Genomic DNA, 15401 nt, shown 5'->3' on the forward strand with positions numbered 1-15401 from the left:
TGACCGGGGCTTGAACTGATGGCGGAAAATTAAATTAGAGAAAAGCGAGAATGAATTCAGTGCTAAGTCTGTCTTTGTGAGTAATAATTAGCATTGTGCTGCAAGACATCAGGTTAAAATGAAGGAATAAGTCATCGTGACCAGTGGATGACCTTTCCTGCTTATTTTCCACTGGGAGTATTTTGAAGGTCATTTCTACAAGGGTGTTGAATATTTCTTAAAGCCGTGTAAGTGGCGCTTTTGGAATCTCAGTAAAAAGAAACAGACAGCAGACAGTATGAAGCTACTCCTCAGCTTACCGTATCACACTGTTCCTTACCGTAAGTTGCTTGGTCACCACGCCGGCTTCGATGGCTGCCTTGTTCATGGTGCGGAGAACTTCAAGATCCGGAGCCTGAATGAAAACCACATAGGGCAGGAACTCGGATGTTCGGAGCACTTTCAGAGCCTACAAAGAGGATTCAGCGCTCACAATATTAGCACAACACGTGCGTAAGCTTAACCTTGACTTTTTGGTTTTGACAAGCTTACACTAAGGAAAAACAAACTGAAAAAAAATTGCCCATAGAGGGCGCTGTTGTATTCTTTATGTGCATATATCACATGATGTGCTCCTAAGTGAATGAACTCAAGTCTCAAAGAGATGGCTTTGTAGCTTTTTCTTATTTAACCATGTGATATGCACACATGGACTTGAACAGTTGGCCAAATAGGGAATTTGTATTAATTGACTTATTGTGTTCCCTATGGGTTACTATGTGCACTCTGCATGGGCTAGATAACAGGTTCAATACTTTGAAAATGTTAAAGTATCCATTAAGCCCATGTATCTGGTACTGCGGAGATTCTGACCTGGGGGTTGACGTCCAGGGTGCAGATCTTGCCTGCTTCGATCACCTCATGGATGGAGTCGATCTTGGTGCCGTAGAGATTCCCGTCATATTCTCCATGCTCGAGGTAACGGCCGTTCTTGATGTCCTGCTCCATCTCGCTGCGCGAGGCAAACGAGTACATCTGCCCATCCGTCTCGTCATCCTTGGCCCTCCGAGACGTGTCTGCGGGGCAGTTCGAAAACGCGCTCAGCAAAGCACTTCGAAACCCGCAGACGAGCCGCGCGTTATCAAAGTGTTTATTCTAGTCTGCATTTCACTCGAAAGGAGAAAAAAAAAATCAATGCCAATGAAACAAACCGAGCAGCAAGCAACTTGAGAGTACTTAGCAGACCTTGAGTTCTATTACTAAGTTGTGCGGTTCTAGTTTTGTAAGAAAACAATATCAGATGTCACAGACAAGTCAGATTAGTCGTTTCATTTGAATGGCTTCCATAGCAACCATTTCAGGTAGAATCATAAGAGACAAGACAAACCTGTTAGCTATGTATATTAATATAAGTGGCAGGTGCTATAAACCTTGTAAATGGCATGCTATTGTGTCACTTAAAATTACCTAGAGACAGGTTTGCTTGCATGTAATAAAAAAGTCTTTCTTCCTCAAACTTTGTAGTTAGTACAGTTTACATTTTTTTTTTAATAAACTGGATAATATATACAGTTGCAAATTCATTCAAACTCTGCAGCCTGGTGGACTTTTTAATTGGCATGAAGCCCAATCACAATGCCTTTATGCAAAAAAAAAACCGTTCAAGATGCAGTTGTGTGGTATCAAAGGATTTGTATTTAGGGGTAACGGTGGCGTCTGCTCCTCAGTATTACTCACAGGGGATGGTGGTCCCATATCGGGCGGGGTCCGACACCATCAGCTTATTTTTCATGCTGCGACGGCCCACCCCCTGGGCTCCGATCAGGACCACAGTTTTCCGGCGGAATGGTGGCATCTTGGCCACCTCTTCATAGATCAGCAACTCGTGGCGGTCAAACTCTGAGGAGAGAGGGAGGGGGACAGATTCTCAACAGTTTTATTCATTTGGAGGTGTGCTCATGATTTTGATTTTGATTTTAGGGTTAGCCTTATAGTAGCCCAACTGTGCAGAACTCAAAGTAGGTGACCTGGTTTAAAAACCTGGTAGAAGAATTGAACTAAAGAATGACCGTACCAAGTTCCATCACATTTGAATGGTTCTCATGGTACAGAAAACATTCAAAGTGTGTCACGCATACTGGGTGTGCGTACATGTGCATCCACTACTGTTTATCCCAGGGGAGGATAATCAATACTCTACCTGCATTCTTAGTTGTGAGGTACATCATTTTCTTCTTCCTTTTGCTGCTAATTCCTCCACACAACGCACCTGTTTAAATAAAAACACTTTAAAAAAGACAAATCCCTTTACTGTTTAAAATTAAATTGCACTACTAATCGAGTCCACTAGATGGTGATATTACATTATAGTAATATCGTCAAGAAGGCAAATAATCCAGTGTGAGAGAAGAAATTACAAATGCACTACATATATTAAAAAAAACAACAAAAAAAATCTATGGTAGGGGCCGTTAAATTAGCATTCGGCTGGAAAAATGATCTTCCTCTGTGCCCAGTCCAGCTTTTTAGATCTAGATATTATATTGTTAAAAAATGAAAGCAAGGGAACCATTGCATAATGGAAACAGTGCTGATACAGCATATGAAAGTGATCAGGTGCTAACAATTCAGGTAATCAGGCACACCACTGGTTAAGGTAAACTGTTTTCACCTTACTGTTGGTAATCATTTAATGACCTACTGTGGTGAGACTTTATTCCTGGTTGGACAACTCCTTTGCTAAGCAGGAGAAATTCAGAGTAGTTTCTTGATTGCTTTTAGTAACACGTTCCAACAAGGCAGTGGATCTGTGAGTGGTTTCCTTGCTAGTTCTAGGATTGCTACCTGTTGTAGCTGTGAGCTCAAGGTCTCGTTTCACAAACGCTTTTCTCTTTTCTTCCAGTAGCTGGCTGGGGATGAGGCCAGCACTCCCTCCTTCAACATGGCACGCCTTTACAGGATGACAAGAAAACAGAATAACAGGCTTTACAAATGTATGTTGTGCAGTCGATTTTCATTTGATGCATTTGTAATCTGCTGTTAGGAAAAGATTGCATTTCCCACCTGCCACCAGTTGGGGTCCTCCTGGTTGACAATCTGCAGGATATCTCCGCAGTTGAACTTTAGCCCCGCCTCCTTACAGGGGATCAGGCTGTCATGGGCGGGGTCATAGTCGAAGTGGCTCTTCACGAACACCTGAGCCGGGGGGGGGGGGGGGGGGGGGGGGGGGGGACAGAGAGACCAACACTCATGACATCAGATCTCACCCCTTCACTTCCTCCTGATCAAAGCAGGATGTGCCCAGAAAGAGGAACGCTCAGGGTTTTGAAAGGAGGTATGACATCACTGTCGTACAGCTACTTTAACTAGGCTGAATATTTGTTAATAAGGGTAAACATTTCAAACAGGTAGCCCAAGGACTGGAGGCACATGGGGACTGGACTATCCTAAAACCGTCTAGGGAAGCTGTGTGTGCAAGCTTCTGGTGATTATCTGTTCTCAAACCGTTCTCCAGCTCTACATTGATCACAAGTATTTCACGTACGTCTCCGAGACACACTCAACCAATGACGTCTCTCTGCGTTCAGGGGGTAGTGGCAGTGCATGACGGCGTTACATTCACAGAACTTCTACCATTCCAGTCTGGAGGAGAAAGGGGAGGGGGAAATAAAAGACAAATAGGCTGCGAAGGCCAGTAACCATGACAACCAGCACTGCGCATCACACACTGATTAAAACAAAACATCGGCCGACCGCGCTGGAGGCATCCTGTGCAGAGCTCATGCACCAATGCTACTTTCTATTGATGAATCCCTTCGGTGGCAGGGGGGCTGGTAATTGAAGCACTTTCTTAATGGAACATGACTTGACTCTTTCCCATATGCAAACTGCGGTCTGGGTTTAAAACATCAGAATTCAAGCACCAAAGCTGTCTGCGAGAAACATTCCTCTGTGCTTTAAGGAGCCAGCACATTCCCTTTCATGCCGATTGGTGTGGACTGATACGCCGGAGGCTCCCTCTGCTCTGAGCAACAACCGTTGCAGTACTAATTAGTTTTTCTGTTTTTCTAAACAAACTGGCATTTACTACAACCTCCAGAGGTAGAGCGATTTCCCTGCAGTAGTTATAGTCTTGAATCGCACAATAGCTCATACATTTGTGCTCTGTATTCCGCTAGGCTCCTACTAGATTACTTGTTTGGCAGTATTGTAAATCACCAGCTAATCAGAGCCCTGCTTGAAATTTAGCTAATTTCCACTGAATTAACATCAAACATGACCCCCCCCCCCCCCCCCCAATTTATGTTTCTCAAGTAGAACACTCCTAATTTAAATTAGACTGCATGTTTAGATCAATTAAATTAACCCCTGTGACATTCACTTGTCCCACAGTTTAATAAAGAACACAGCATTGTTAAGCATCATGGCTGCTGTTTCAACTAGACAGAAAGCACGAAGCACACTTAACAGGTAACATTCAGAGAATACGTATTAGAACAGTTTGACTATATAATAAGGGGGGCAGTGAAAATGACAGGGAATCATTTTACTACACGTTTAACCAAGCGCAATGAGAATTCAGACTCTGTTATCGCCACATGCATCTCTTTAAACCGTGCCAGGCTGTCAGCCGACAATGTTGTAGCCTTCAGGGGCCCCCATCATGTTTAAGAAAATAAGTTCAATGAATTCTCACAGGAGACGCCGCAGTCACGGACAAAAAATTCAAAAGTCTGTTACAGTTAAAGGGACCTCTGGCTAGACTCGCTCAGTGTGGCAGACTTAATTATCCTGACAAGGTTCGTCTTTCTCTGCAGGAGAGTAGGGCAAAAGTGTCTAACATCCAAATCTACATATTTTAAGGGGAGAGGGGAGGGGATAAAGGAGAACTCTGAAGGGGCCATTGACTGAAAAAAGGCCAGGTCTGAAATGAACTGGGGCGTTTCTGCTGGTTGTGCCGACTGATGCTCTGTCCACTCCCCAGTAAAGATCTATCTACCTCATCAAGATCTATGCAAGGCAGTACAAATCTAACAATCCTTTATAACTAAGATCCCTGGAATGCACCTGAGTGACCCACGCTGTTGTCCTGTTTAACTGGACAACTCAAGCAAACTTCTTGAAATCAGTAGCACTAGCTACACTGAGAAACTCTAGTGTTAACATTCTAGTGCTAACATTCAGCTATGTGCTTTAGAAACTGAATTGCAAGGTGCTGTGAAACAGCAGTGGTAAGTTACCCTGTGTGTTGCCCTCTTTGTGTTCTTTCCAACTTCATGGTCCTTAATTTGCTCAAAACTGCGGTAAAAAGGACTTGTTTGCACAGACCGTTTGTAGCACCTATCGCATTCCCTTGTCTTACCAGCAGGGGTCAGCATTATTAATACAGTTGTGCATCACACCACACTATTGGATGATCAAACACGTGTTCAATTTTACCGCAATGGAACTAAATTCCAGTGACAGCAACATTAAATTATGGCACCAGTAGAGGTGTTTAATTTTTTTTAATTCCTTAGCAACCATAGATGAAGATAGTTTCTCACTAGGTGTGGACTACTCACACGATCCACCCACACTCATCCCCATACACAGGAGAGGAGGTCTGTCGTGTGGGAAGTTGAAACTGGTCGCAGACGCGTCTCTGAGGCGCGTTTTTACCTAATTGTCAATTAAACCGGCACGTCAAAAAGGTATGTGGCAAACAGTATACTTAACAGGTAAAGATAAATGTTTATTTTTTTTTCGGTTTTCAGATATTGTAAAATAATGTTTTGTGTTCACAAGCCTCTTCATTTTACCGCAAAAGTTAAACATATTTTGTTGAATAAAAAAAAAAAAACCATCACGGTTTAAACAGTTGAATATAATTACGGATTTAAGTTAAAACCAAACCGGTTGTTGCAGCTAATGACAAATCTGATTCGTTAATACAATTCATCATCAATATCCATATCTTTCTTTCGAACTATCGAGTGCAGCTGAATTTCGTTAAAATGTCGAACGTTTGGGCTACTCAGGTTTGTCGTCTTCGGTTTCTTAATATTGCAATTTTTGACTTATTCGATTATACATATAAATATACAGCACACGATTGTGTCGAATATGGTTTTTTACTGAAAACTCGTTGAAGAGCTGGGGGGAGGGGTGGGGTTGATAATTTAGGTAGCCTCTCTGGTGCTAAACTTTCAAAACAGTTACGCACCAATTTTAAAAACTATTTGTACCCCTGTTTTAGTAATCGCTAAACCCCTTAGAAAGCATGGTTAAGCGTAGGCATGCACAGTAAGCACAGATAGGTTACAATACTGTTAAATAATGTGGCAGCCCAATAAGGGTACGTTTTTATAAATTGCCTGACACCCGCTCCCTTGCAATTGCAGCCTGGGGAATGTCATTAAATTATTCCACTTGCTCAGGCAGCACTGAAGGTCTCAGCTGGACATGAGGGAAGCCACACTGAGGCTTCACCTGATCTGCAGGGCACAGGGAAAGCTGAAGGAGTGTCTGAGAAAACAAGCCCAGAGGAACAACGGGCTTGATCAAAGCTTCTCAAAGCCGGTCAAAGCCAGTTCATATACTGCAGTCCGGCAAGCTGTCATGAAAATGAATTTTACACTTGCTTGCCTTCATTAAGCGACCAGAGACCCATAGTTTTCAAGATCTTAAATTTCAACTGGGGGTGTGGTCACCCGGGTTGCAACACTATATGCTTGGAACGCAGCAGAACTCAAAAGCTGGATTAAACAAACAAACTTTACCCCTAAAACTAATCAGGGTCTACGATAACTCAGGTGTATGTTTTACGATTTGAAGTCAAAGATTCAAACCAGTTGTAAGTATTTGAAGTTGATCAAGTTTTCCCTCCTGACCAGTCTAGTCACCTTGCAGACGCCTGTTAAATCAATGCTGTGATGTCCTGGCTACACCCTCTTGATAGTGTGAGGTGCTGTAAAGCATTGTGAGCTGGTACCTGGCGTGGGGGGTGAGGCTCCTGGTAGCTGGGCAGGATCTTGAGCACCACGCTGCCACTGGCCTCCTTCAGCATCTCCTGCAGCACCTTGGGGTCGTTGCCCACCTCCTTCCCGTTCACCTCCTTGATGATATCACCCACGTGCAGCAGAGCCTGCTGGTCGATCATTCCTCCGTGCAGGATGCGGGCGATCACCAGCTCGCTGCTCTCCACGCGGAATGTCACTCCCTGGAACCACAGACAGGGGGAGCTTATACAGTAGTGGCTTCTTATAACCCAGATATGACTGCATGTTTAGTTACATGGCAATATCCAAGAGGATTCAATTAAAAAATGTTTGCTCACCTGTTGACCTGATCTATCTAACTTTACTGAAGCCTTTATCTTTCCTCTGCCTACAGCTAGCGATAATTGACCTATTCCCACCTGCAACAGCAAGGTATAGCCAGCTATGAGGCACCCGAGGCACGGACCTCATACTAATAATTCATTTATGTAAGCTCTTTTACACTTTGCTTGCAGCAAAATAAAATGCATTTTATCCTTCGCTGTGTGCATGCATTAAAAGTCCCACTGATGTCTAGTCTCTGTGTTCTTCAACATCTTTTACTGTCACTGCAGTCTACAGCGCCACCATATGGCTCACTTCATACACCAGAGCTGTGAGTTAAACGTATTCGAATGGCTTTGAAACAGCCAAGAGTATGAGTGACTTTTACATGTAGGGCACTCTGTGGTGTCACCACAGCTGAGCCGAGACCCAAGCATTGGGCTCTGTGAATAGGCCGATACACTGTGCAAATCAGGTGTATAAATGGTTGTTTCATGTTGAGTGAAGCAGTTTGTAGCTCGACATACTGGAGGCTTAAATTGTGTCTATTTACTAATGTGGTGTCTTTGTATAGCCTCCACTTCTCTGCTTTTGTGAGTGGCAGGTAGTGTGTATAGATGGTTGCTTTGATTGATGTGTTTAGCACTGCCTGTATTTCAATTTCATGTCGGTATTTAAATTATATCCAGGGTTTCTATCTGTTGTGTTTTATTTTTGACAGATGTATTTGTATTAAAGAGTTAAATGGGCTGATTAACTGCCTTCTTTCTACTCCAGAGAATAACGAGCTGAATGAAGATGGGCTTTGTGGTCTTGCTGCGCTGTCAGAGATGAGATTGATCTCTCCAGAACAGACATTTTGCAGAAACGTGATGCCAGTGGTCACAGGAAGATTGGCAAACTACATTTAAAATCAGATGCACACGATGATGTGTAAAAAAAAAAAAAAAAAAAAAAAAAAAAAGCCAATCAGAGCATTTTCATGAAAGAGAGGACTTATATTTCTGTATGTAGTTGTCACAGCACTTCAAAAAAAACACAGGTCCTGCAAATTTAGAACCTCAGGTATGTACTAATATCTTATTGAGTAAAAAAAACTACAGTTTTGTATTTAAATAAACAACATATAATAATCTCAACATAAATTATAAAAACTTCAGTGTGGGGCGTGCGTGGACAAGTGCCTCTGATTTTGTATGACCCCGTCAGTAGTGTCAGACCAACACTGTACTGTATGTTTAGCTTCAATAGTACCATTAAGAGATTTCACACCAACAACCAACAACTAACCCCATATGCTATAAGAACATATACTGTTAAAGATATTGATAAACACCCATTGGCATTTACTGGTCTCTAAGTATTGCTAAATACACACTTTACACTTGCAGGCTAATCCAGTATTAAAATGGTCAACAGCACTGTTGCGTCACACTGACTTATAGTCACTAATCAACTTTGGGTATTGCTGCCACCGCAAGTAATTTCAATACAAATCCCTAGCCCTCCAAAAGTTCACACGTTCAAATCAAAATTAACCGACAGCATTTTTAGCACAGAGAAAATGTGAATGGCATTCTTGAGAGAGGCTTTTTTTATTTATTTTATGGACAGTGGCAGAGTGATGTTTTTCTCTCTGCACTCTGCCCTGTTCCTGTCTTCACTGCCAGGCTGTGGCTGCCTGCTGGCTCCCTCTCTGCCAGGTCTCTATTCCGAGGCAGATGGCACAGTCTCCCCTGTGTCCCTGGCACAGTGTCAGGCACACAGGCAAGCAAACTGCAGCTGCGTCTAAAGGAGGGCTGACAGTTTGTAAACACTGTGGGAGAATATCGGTTTAATGGTGAGAATATGTTGCTCAAGGAAAACTGGAGCTGTTTGTCTTCCAGGATTCCCTGTGAAAAGATCTTAAAGGAATGTTTTATGCCGTCTGCTGTACGTTTTCTGAAGATTTCAATGCTTATTTGTTTAATACCCTATAATGTGTTTTATTTTTTTTTTGTATAATTTTCTATTGCTCTTTTTGCTTGGGTCACTATTTACCAAGCTTACTTGCTGTAGTCTACAGTCAGTGGGTATTAAAAATGTCTGTCATTTTTATACGCCTATCTTGCATTTAATAACAGTAACCTCAACACTCTGAGGGATCAGAATTTTCGTTTGTAATCCTGGTAAATAAGGATCTGTCAAAACATCAACAGAGAATACGGAACACACATAACAGCTAAGGTAATGAACATTCAGAGAATATCGATTGTATCTCTAATGGGTTGTATCTTTAATGGGTTGGGCTATGGTTTAAAAGTTCAGTTAGTAGAGAATGCCCTTACCAGGTGCTCCCCGGCCACTTTGCGAATGCCCACCATGCGCACCGCGTCAGGTGGGACGGGCTGGTTGTTGAGGGCTGTGTCCAAGAAGGCACAGGGGCTAGGGGGCGGGGTCTCGAAGTTTTTAGAGGCCACAGTGTCGTGAGTTTCCAAGAGAGACTGTCAATAAAACACACAAGTATATGAACCAGAAGCGTGACAATACACTTAGGTCACCATATGATATAACCTGTGATGACCCTGATAATAAAACGAAACAAACCCTAAACAGATTTATTGCAGGCTATACCAACTATCTATTAAGTTCTTGGATTCATTATTTAAGAACTATTTGGTTGACTAGAAGTACTGATGCTGTGATTTTTCAATGCTGTAAATAGATAAAGGTAAAACAATCGTTTCTGATGGTGCCCTCTGCAATGTAATTGCTAAGGCACAAGCAGTTTGTCAGCCTATACCCCGTTGGGATAAGCCACAGCTGGATATTAAAGGAGCGATGGCTGAGTGGGTTTGAGCAGCTGTACCTGGAAGTGCGGTTCCTTCAGGATGCGTGCCAGCTCCGAGGCAGAGGTGTTCTTTCCCACCAGCGGGGAGATGTCCTGCAAGATTTCCTGGACCAGCTCCAGATTGTTGTCTCGCACCGCTGCTTCCAGCTTCGTCTCCTCCAGCTTCTCATGGGCCTGGGGGCCAGGAAAACACAGAAACCTGGTTTAAATCAACAAGGAGACGCTTTAAATGAATGCCAAGAGGCGTGTAAGTGTTCTGTTTGTACACGTTTACCTGCAATTCACTGGTAAAGCCAGGGTACAAAAATTCCAATGCTCTGCATTTAGCATAGTTTACCCTGTTTTGCCATGTTTACTAATATGCTTTACCATACCCATTCCTTACTATGCTTACCTATGCTTTATTATCCTTTGTTATACTTTTAATGGGTAAACTTGTATAAGGGTATTACCACTTTCACCTATAAGTTGTAGGCAGTGGTAGCAATGTCCAGATGAAACCAATCTTTCAATTACATATGACATGTTTTATGAGCATCAGTATTTAACTTTTCTGGAGGCCTGCTTTTAAATCTCTCAGATAGAAAATGCTGAGTTAAAATTTCAAGACTATAGGAGTTTAAAATGTAAGTATTAGACTAAAGACTTATAGTACATGTATGCAGTACATGCAGGGGTGCAGTCCTGCAGGGTCGGCACTTCTGGGGCAGGGAGACCACCGTACTTCCCATGTAGAATATTGAACTATTTTACTCCTATTAATATATGGAGATAGATGTACACATGTATAATCCAAATGTAGTAGGCTTACAAGAATGAAGTAAATCAGATGAAGCGTTTGTGAAGTTGGAGGGGGAGCCAGTAAGTGTTTATAGCTTTGTGCGCCAGACTCTCCATAGGAATATTGCGCCAATCGTTGTTTTTGTTAGGGTTTCTTTTTTTTGGGGGGGGGTATTGTGCATTTTGCAGCAGACCGCAGTGATGCCTTCTCTCTTTTGTTTATGGTAAACACTCCTGGAAATTCCAGTTCACCGTATTGTACCGAAGCAACCAAAAGTATTGCTTTTGTTTTTATGTCTATGGGCACCCTTGGAAGCCCCATGTGTGTGGATTCTGTGTAAATAAGTTTCTGTTTATTTCTCATATACTCCTGCCTTATTGTCACTTCATTTCAATGGGAACTCAATTTTGGTGTTTATATTTATAGTGTTTATCCGGGACGGGAGGGGGGGGGTCGATAAGGATAGATAATAGTGACTCCTCACTTCTAAATATAGCACTACATCACTGAGTACATGTACATCCTTACAAGTGTCTCCATTGCTTCACATTCCTAGCGCATATTGTAAGTTAAGAATTTTACGTAGCAAACAGAGACATCACATGTACAGCAATTGTAAACTGCCCCATCATCCCAAGTTAATAAACCATTAGACAGAATAGGAACAACCCTGATAAATGTCATACAAGACCCATTAGATCTTTTATGGCAGAATAACTTTCTTTACCCATCCAAGGCCAGGCAGTGTTCCAGGCTGACGCAACAGAGACTGAAGGCAGCAGCTAAATTCTCAACAGGGCTTAAGCACCAGATGCTTCTCTGCCCAGGCAGAACAGGGCCCTGAGCAGCCCAGCAGCAAGCACCAAGCAAATTCATTTTCCACTTTCCTGTATCTCCATTCCAATTTGCAATGCATGATTCAGTTGTCAAATCCCTGCCACCTGCTTACTGGCCAACAGGAGCCAGACAGGAACATCATCACTGATTAGATGCTTTTAACAATAACGCCGACAAGAAGGTATGAACAGCAAGCCAGTTAATAATAAGATATTTCCTCATGACTGGAACCAGCTCAGTCCTGACCTAATCATCCCTCTGTCTTGGGTCTTCTCAAGCTGGGACAGCCGGTAGTGCTGAATTGTGGCGTGGCTTTGTGGCATCTCTCAGAAATTAAACAGAGATCTCCAAACTCACTGGAGCTGAAAACAAACCCAGACAGACTGGCACTATACCACGTACTGTAGCTCAATATATGAGTTTTACTAATTAATGATAAATGTACCTGCAAAAAGCCTTTTGCAGCCTTTAGGCATTTACCGTAAGCCATGATATAGTCAGACATTCGGCTTGCCCATACTACAACGTTTGTACCCCTTTATTTTGTAACTAAACTTAAGAGCCAGCTGGAACAATCCAAGGGCCATTAATACTGTGATATCTGCTCTAAATTAGCGATTGATGTGATGGACCTGACAGCCTCCATTCTCCTCATCCCTCACAAACGCACAGAATACCTACAGGTCACACTCGCTTTCAAAAGCTCGAATCTGAATCTGCAGCCTCAAACAAAAACAAACACAAGACGGTCTTCGCGCTGCAGTCTGTCTGGCTCCTTGTGTGTGCCCAGATAACTGCCTGAATCGTCTCAGCCCTGGTTGCTGTTGTTCAAAAACCACATGACGGCTTTGAAGCTGAGCCGCCGGTAGGCGATAAAAATCTTTTCATGCTTCCGATAGTTAACTGTGCAGGCTGTACTGAGACTGGAGATATATAAAAAAATCAAACCGGCTGCCTTGTGGGGTAAAAAGATTGCAATCCCAATTATGTTTTGCATTAATGGCTTTTTATTCATCCATTCTGCAAGAGCCTTGCTCTTAGATGTCTCAAAGCAGTGGTTGGTTTTTAGTATCAGGAGTGCAAACTACTCGAGCGCTGTGAAAACTCAGCAAGCAATACGCTGGAGAGATAAATTGCTCTAAAAAACATTCTAATGTGAATTGTGAAGTCATTTTTTAAAAACTGTCTGTTACAATAGTAGAAATAATACACCAACAATCTACCGTGAATTAGATAGGTAGAGCAGCTGCGGATTGAACCTTTTATGTCAGCAGATTAAGCTGCACTGGTTATCCCATCCAGCCTAGTTCTTTAAGCAGCGGTCAAAAGTTCAGTTGACTCCAGTTAACTTTACCTGGTCTCTGAATTCCTGTGAGCAGCTATACTGGCTCAGGCTTACAGTAAGACTGTTTTCATTGTGCTTCCTTCTATATTATTTAAACACAGGGCCAAATAGTTACTCCATAAATAATTTACTGTGTTATATATGTGTACTGGCAGCGCTGTATAGGAGATACCTACATTTGAAGTGCCAAGCTTTATTTGGCTGACAGATTCTGGGAAGGGTTTTTTATAAATGAGGTCTAGGGATGAATGAACGCTGAAGCGTGGTGTATAGCAGTTTGAGGGATTTTTTTGTACTGTGCATTCACATACCAAAACCCAACAGAACCAACTCCCATACCTGGGATAAATGCATAAAACCTACACTGAAGATGCTAAAAAAGGATACTATGTATTATTAATAAAGCATTTCAGAGCAAATGCTTTAAAAAGATACCTAAACAGCACTGGGGTCACATAGGACCACATTTCTGTGAGTTTATTGGAGTCTATAACTGTAGTCACAAAGCCACTACACAGCTCATCACAACTTTTCCAGAGAAGCCCATGACTGACCTTTCAAAGAATAGGCACAGTGTCTTCTTTGACAGCTGATTTCTATAGCGTCTATTATAAACACACATTGTAGACTGTGAAAAGAGGCACCGTGCAATAATAGATAGGACTGCAGAGTCCTGGAATTTAAACCTCCTTCAAATGAAGCTACATGAACACAATTTTTCCTCTTGCATTGGGAATGCGTTTGAGCTCAGGTCCATACGTTAAACATGTCTCTGGATCCTCTGGGATTCCTTCACTGACAGTAATGCTGCCCTTTCAAATGGACTGAACTCAAACCCAGTTCGACCCGCTGCTAAGTGTACCTTCGTCAGAGATCTTACTATTGGGCTCTCCATGATCCCCTTCAGGAAGATGAGGTCCAAATCATTGGCTCCCGTGGAGTTTGTGGTGTCACTCAGGGTATCCAGGACTTGTTGCATTGCTGGGGAGGCAAAAGAACAGCAGTCACAGTTACTTGTGGGTCTCAAACAGGCAATATGTAATTTGTTCTACCTCCAGTAGGTGGGGTAAAACATTTACTAAACCAATCAGTGTCGCTCAAATCACTGAAAAGACTGAATAAACCATTTATTTTAAGTTTGATGATGGTGATGAGCTATCAGGTTACAAAACAGTACTATATCTGAATCGCTATCGGTGTCAAGGAGGTGTTCTTTCAAGCGAAGTCCCTGTTCCTTTAGCCAGAGCATTTCCAATGGGTAAATGTTTCACCAATTCCCTTAGGAAAAGTGTTCTCTTAGGAGGTGTTCCTATATGCGGAGGCTACTGTACACAGTTTTTATTCGCCACGAGCCACCACAGGCGAAAACAAACTGCACGCCGCGAACATTCATTCAATATTCTGTTTACACCACAAGTATGTATTTTAAAATACATTGCAATACAATTTGTCATTTTTTTTATATTAAATCAGTTAATTCAGGAATTATTTTACCCGGCTGACCCTGTTTATGGCCTCTTCACAGCATTCTTTTTAGAGAGAACCTTAAGTTCAGTCTGTCAATTTCAGCAGCACACCACTCGATTGGAATTTAGCAAAGACACACTCGAAATTAGTTCCCGTAAGCATGCTATTCCACTTAAGTGGAATAACTCAAATGTATCCCGTATTAAATATACCCACGCTTGTGGTATAAAGTGGGGTTATAATTCTTTTGGCAACATTCTCTGCACTTCCAGAAAGAATTGCCTATAACAAACTCAGAAAGGTAGTTCTAAAGAACAGGATTGTGTGCGAGGCAATCATGTCCAGTCTTGCACTGGGACAGCAATACATTACAACAGCACTAGTCCTAGCCACCTACTGGGGACTAAACTCATTAGTATTACATTACCAGTTGTAATCATATCACAGGGCCAACAAAAGAAAGAAGATTTGAATACTGTTAGTGTAATGGCCTCCCCATTCCTGGATCTGAAATTTTTATACTGTTTGTTCTTTTCAAATGAATATTTGTTTTAAGCCGATGCTTAAAATGATATGTTACACATCTCAGCCACCTTACCGGCCTTTTTACACCTGAGCTGATGCAGAACCCTTGCATGGGTCCACAATGCCAAAGAACCCCTCTTACCCATCTGTGTATCAACTTATTGACATTCCTTACAGATTACAGTATTACAGTAGCAATCCTCAAGTCGATTAGTGCCCCAGGACATGTGGAAATATTGAAACAATTAAGGTTTAAAAAAAAAAAGGATGAAACCTGTAAAACTTTTTGGTGCATGCCTTCATCCTAACACTGAAACTTGCACAAAACATACT

The 15401-nt window shown here is 42.2% G+C and overlaps 1 protein-coding gene across 4 annotated transcripts in view; it reads right to left on the reverse strand.

The window, feature by feature from the left end:
* The window catches only part of LOC121301949 (MAGUK p55 subfamily member 2-like), a 48392-nt gene that overhangs the window by 2890 nt on the left and 30101 nt on the right, over positions 1-15401 (reverse strand). For 3 of the 4 annotated variants that reach the window (XM_041231686.1, XM_041231685.1, XM_041231682.1), the window contains 10 exons: positions 13939-14057; positions 10132-10287; positions 9611-9766; positions 6953-7180; positions 3043-3174; positions 2824-2929; positions 2180-2248; positions 1717-1878; positions 853-1055; positions 320-448 (listed from right to left, as the gene is read on the reverse strand). In XM_041231686.1, coding sequence (XP_041087620.1) covers positions 320-448; positions 853-1055; positions 1717-1878; positions 2180-2248; positions 2824-2929; positions 3043-3174; positions 6953-7180; positions 9611-9766; positions 10132-10287; positions 13939-14055 — 1458 coding nt within the window. In that variant the 5' untranslated portion in view covers positions 14056-14057. The remainder of the gene's footprint in view (positions 1-319; positions 449-852; positions 1056-1716; positions 1879-2179; positions 2249-2823; positions 2930-3042; positions 3175-6952; positions 7181-9610; positions 9767-10131; positions 10288-13938; positions 14058-15401) is intronic. The other variant, XM_041231683.1, reaches the window with a different exon arrangement.

The sequence above is a fragment of the Polyodon spathula genome, chromosome 28, assembly GCF_017654505.1.
Source record: "Polyodon spathula isolate WHYD16114869_AA chromosome 28, ASM1765450v1, whole genome shotgun sequence".
NCBI lineage: Eukaryota > Metazoa > Chordata > Actinopteri > Acipenseriformes > Polyodontidae > Polyodon > Polyodon spathula.